Source organism: Pelecanus crispus, chromosome 21 (genome assembly GCF_030463565.1).
Source record: "Pelecanus crispus isolate bPelCri1 chromosome 21, bPelCri1.pri, whole genome shotgun sequence".
Taxonomy (NCBI): Eukaryota; Metazoa; Chordata; class Aves; order Pelecaniformes; family Pelecanidae; genus Pelecanus; species Pelecanus crispus.
In genome coordinates this window covers 3,056,672-3,061,367 of record NC_134663.1, presented here as the reverse complement: position 1 = coordinate 3,061,367, position 4,696 = coordinate 3,056,672, and the positions used below count along the sequence as shown (strand labels likewise).

The window sequence follows — 4,696 nt, the reverse complement described above, 5'->3', positions numbered from 1 at the left end:
CCAATCCTTTTATTTTCTTCACTTTTTTCCCCTGAAAACAGCATTTCCCCAAAGAGCTCCAGGGATTACCCTGGGATGTAAATAATTTCCATAACCAGGAGCAAGCAGAGCACCGGCTCGCTGGGGCTGGGGCGGGGGCTGCAGAAGCTGTCCCCTTGCAGAGCATCCCTCCAAGGCAGCGACGCTGCTCCCCCCTCCTCTCGCCAAAATCCCCACCTCGGGAGCATTTCCATCCCCAAAAGGATGAACTTGCTCAGGCACCCTTCTCTCATCGTAAAATCTCGGGGGTAATTTGCCAGCAAAGGAGCAACGGCGGGGCAAAGGAGGAGGCTGAGGTTTGGCTGTGACCCCGCGGATCCGCGGGGAAGGGCGACCTGAGCGAGAGGGAGAAGCGAGCGGCCAGAAAACCCGCGGGAGCCAAGGCACAACCGAAGGGCGTAGACTCCTGCCAGGGATCTCCAATCAGGCCCGGGAGGCTTGGCTGCCTGCCGTATAAATGCGGAGCTGGGAGGGTGGGCGGCCAGCGTGCCTCTGGGCAGGCAGAGGAAGAGGAGGATGAGTGCCGGGGTGCTCCCCGCAAGACAGCAGAGAGCACCCAGCAGCACCCCAGCAGCCATGAGCCGGACCCCGACAGCAGCCCAGCAGACCACGCCTGCCTCCTCCAGGCCCCGGACATCCTTCCTCATCCAAGACATCCTCTGGGATGGGGCAGAGCGGGGAGCGTGGCCGGAGCGGGGCAAGAGCGGAGCGTTTGGCAGCCCGGAGGACGGGAAGCCGGGAGCGGCCACGGAGGAGGGGAGAGAGGGCATCTCGGCACCGCGGGCTGGCCCGGGGCACCCCCCCGGGAGCCCTCGTCCCCCAGGAGCACCCCAAGCCCCGGGGACAGCCCAGGAGGCGGGCGCAGGTAAGGGAATGGGAGCTCCTGGCCGAGCCCGGGGAATGGATCAGCAGTGCCTACGCGTGGGTCACCCACGGGGCAGGATCCAGACCCGGCTGCCTCGAGCACGCCAGAGCCAAATAAGCTGTGCTTTAAATACCAGGCAGCGTCTGTGCTTTAGCAGTGGGAAAGTAAGAGAAATAACTGCGTGCAACCCTTTTGCCAGGCACTTCAAACAACTCAAAGGACCGAATCTGCCTAAAACTCCGTGTAAATAAAGCCCAGTCGATGGATTTCTGCGATATCTTGGGAAATAAAGTTCCCTTTTAACGCAGAAGCTCCCCGGCACGGGCACCTTAGGGCTGCCAGCTCCGAGAGGCGGCTTGTGCCCATCCTTCACGCAGCCGTCGGTGCGGTGATGCTGCCGCAGCCGAGCTCCTCGGCGCCTCTGCTCCGGGGATATTTTGAAAGTCCCCCCCGTTGAATTTGTGCCGTTTGCAGCAGGGCTCAGCTTTCCTGCATGCTCGGCAGCGTGCTCCTGCCTGTACCGCTGCGCATCGCGTGCTTTATTAATAACGATCCTGCTCCTCTCGATATGACGCTACCTGCACCTCTTTCTAGCGTGCAACTGCTAAATTCATTGCTGGCAATAACATTTCACTGCAGAAGCAACATACCGAAAATCACACTCAGAAGCAATTTTTTTTGTCCGGTGCCTCTCTCATTGCAGCAGCATGAGCACGGCCGGGGCTGCAGGAGGGGACTCAGCCTTTCCTTGCCCAAGCAGCGCTGGGCTGAGCTGCAACAGCCAACAAAGCAATTTTGAACTCTCTAGCGACCGGCTCTTGCTTGCTCAGAGAGCCCTTGCCAGGGGAATTTTGGCTTTATGTTTCAATTCTATTAAAAGAAGCTTCTATACAAAAGCAAGTTCAGAAACAGCCACCAGGCTGATTATTACAAAGATCATTAAAAGCCTACCAAATCTCCCAGAAAGTGGTTAGTGTAAATCAGAGAGCTCCAGGGATTTCAGTGGGACAACCATGATTTACACAAGCTGGGAATTAAGCCCGTTGTTTCTGTCTTGAGCATTATGTTCACATCTTAAGAAAATATACTAAGAAATGACTAAAGGAAAGAAAAAAAATTGGCCTATTTCCATCCCAAGCTGGGTAATACACAGAAAGGAACTACCCGCATAAATAAATTGACTTTAGAAGTTTTAACAGGTATAGGCGGCACTTCCCAGGGAGCTCAGCACCTTTCTGGGTGGCGGCTCAGGGGACCCATCGGTGCCCCGAGAAGGAAGTCGGAGGCAAACACCGAGATGCTGCTTCGGAGCTGTGATCCGAGGCCAGGTCCGCAGCTATCTGCGTAAACCTGGGCCTGAAGGTTTAAAAATCTGCCCCCAGATTTCTTGGCATTGCCTTGGAGTTGTGAAAGAGCAAAGGGAGGAATTTATTTTCAATGCTTTCTAACTGCAGCCTGCTTTAAGCTGCACCGATTTCCCATTTCTCAGCTATCCTCTGTAGCTTGAGGATCAAAATTTGTTTGCTTTGGGGATCGGGATTTTCCACAGGCACAGCAGAGAGGGTGTCTCAAAGAAATGCCGAATAGTATGAATTCTGCAACAAAAATCTCAAGAGCTGTCGATGCCATAACGTACATAACAACAGTACCTTGAGGTTTTAGGCAGACCTCCACCAGCATTGCAAAATATTCCTTTCGGTGTTATTTTAGTCCCTTGAATGCATGTTCATATTAGCGCATGCTTATATGAATTAAGAAAGCGTGATTTAGGAAGAAAAAACTCCCTTATATGACTTTAAGACAGCGTTCACTCCATTAAATGAAAATATTTCCGAGACGATATGAATATTTTGCTCTCTGGAAGGGAAGAAGCAAGCGATGCGGGCAATTTCCAAGCAGGTAATTCTCCGCTCTTTCCTCCCGCAGGTGCCACGGCGGAGCCCTGCCTGTCAGACTGCCACCCCCCGCTGCGAGCCCTGCCCGTCGCCCAGCAGCCCCCCAAGCCGGCGAAGCGCTCGCGGGCGGCGTTCTCCCACACCCAGGTCATCGAACTGGAGCGGAAATTCAGCCACCAAAAATACCTGTCGGCCCCCGAGCGAGCTCACCTGGCCAGAAACCTGCAGCTCACCGAGACCCAGGTGAAAATCTGGTTCCAGAACAGGAGGTATAAAACCAAGAGGAAACAGGTCGCCTCCGATATCAGCAGACTGGACACGCAGCTGGCCGGGCAGAAAGCGGCCGAGCTCCCCGGAGCATCGCTGCTCGCGCTGCGGGGTGGCTGGCAGTACCTGCCTTGTCTCTACTACTTGAACGGCTGGAGTCCCTCGTGGTGGTAATTGCTTTTTTAAGCGGAAAGCAGCCTTTTCTGTTAATATATATATTTTTTTCAATACCGCGTCGCTCTTTCTAGTGCTAATTAGGAGAGGGAGACCCCATTCGCAGTCAGGATAAGCATCTTCTAGTTGCCGCGCAAGTCTCTCTCGTTGCTAAAAGTAAAAAAAACCCTACAAAATAAGCCAAAAAAGCCCAAGATTGTAAAAGCGTGTAATTCAGCACGCTTGACAGCGCTGCTCTGGGGTCGATCTGCAGCTGTAAAATATTGCAGGCTCTTTCGGGGGCAGAAAGCAAGGGATGGTCCAGCCCCGGAGACAGCGATGGCCCCGCTCTGCCCCTCCTGAGTCGCCTGCACCCCCTGCAGCCTTTGGCCCTTGCCGAGATCAAGGTGGCAAAAAGCAAACTGCTGGCCCTGGGCTGGCACTGATACGGCCCCAGCTCGGCCACTGGGGCCACCAGCTGTTGTATGATCTAAAAATCAGGCTAAAAAAAAAAAAAAAAAAAGGCAAAAAATATTTGCATTTCTGCCATTGATACCATAATTGCTAATGGTCCTAGAGGGGACCTAGAGCTCCCCCAAGATTTCTGTGTGCTGTCGGGCAGCACCGCAGCCTCCACCTGGGGCAACGCGCTTTTGGGGAGAATTAAACCCCTTTCTGCCACAAGCGACGACAACCTGAAGTGCCTGACGGCCACGGAGCTGCAGCCGGGGACCCGGTTTGCCGGAACGTGAGCGAAGGCGGCCGCCCTGGCCGGGATGGAGCAGTGCCAGCTTACCCCCACCCAAACCTGTCCCTCTGCCCTTCGATGGCCGAGATGCCAACTGCCGGTGCCTTAACAGCCTTGAGAAGCCAAACCAGAAAGCTTCGGGAACACGGACAATAGCGCAATGACAGATGAGTTTTGCATATCCGGGTGTCGACAGCTGTTTGAACGTTCCCATATAAGCTATTTAAAATAGCAACAGCTCAGAGAGCTCCCCGTCAGCTTGCAAAGCAGCAAACTCCCTGTTTGCAAGTGAAATCAGCTCGATTCCCAGCGCCAAGGCATCAGGGCAGCAAGAGGATATCTTTACAAGTGACTTTTTAGTGAGACGACAACGATTTGCACTAGCAGAGTAGCAGAGATTTATTTGTTTTGTAACTAGTCATACTTACAACTTTAGATGCCATTAAGTCTATGGGGAAAAGTGTAGAAATAAATGAGATTTCCAAGTGAGGAAGCACCTCAGCTGCTGTGTCTCAGCTAGTGTAAATCAGCATAGCTCTGCTGGAACAAAGTTAATCTTCTAAAACAAAAGTACAAGGAGGTTTCTTCCCTGTGAACCTCCAGAAATGTTTCTGTGGTGCCTGTTCTTTCTGAGAGAGACTTAAAAATCACAGCGGTCCAATTCCCTCCTGCAGCAGGGAAATCCAGGCAATTGGGCAACGTTAAGAAACTGCTCAGATCTGTCCCTTT

At 53.2% G+C, this 4,696-nt stretch overlaps 1 protein-coding gene across 1 annotated transcript; it reads left to right on the top strand.

The window, feature by feature from the left end:
- The first annotated feature begins 555 nt into the window (after positions 1–555).
- On the top strand, positions 556–3,240 carry NKX3-1 (NK3 homeobox 1). Its single transcript, XM_075724132.1, has 2 exons — positions 556–904; positions 2,831–3,240. Exons 1-2 carry the CDS (start codon positions 556–558, stop codon positions 3,238–3,240), a joined length of 759 nt encoding a protein of 252 aa, XP_075580247.1.
- Positions 3,241–4,696: the final 1,456 nt, after the last annotated feature.

Bases quoted from the DNA above. Each gene is read 5' to 3' on its own strand.
- NKX3-1 (XM_075724132.1), top strand. From the start codon at position 556: ATGAGTGCCGGGGTGCTCCCCGCAAGACAGCAGAGAGCACCCAGCAGC. The intron at 905-2,830 runs GTAAGGGAATGG...TTCCTCCCGCAG, and splicing joins AGCCCAGGAGGCGGGCGCAG to GTGCCACGGCGGAGCCCTGC.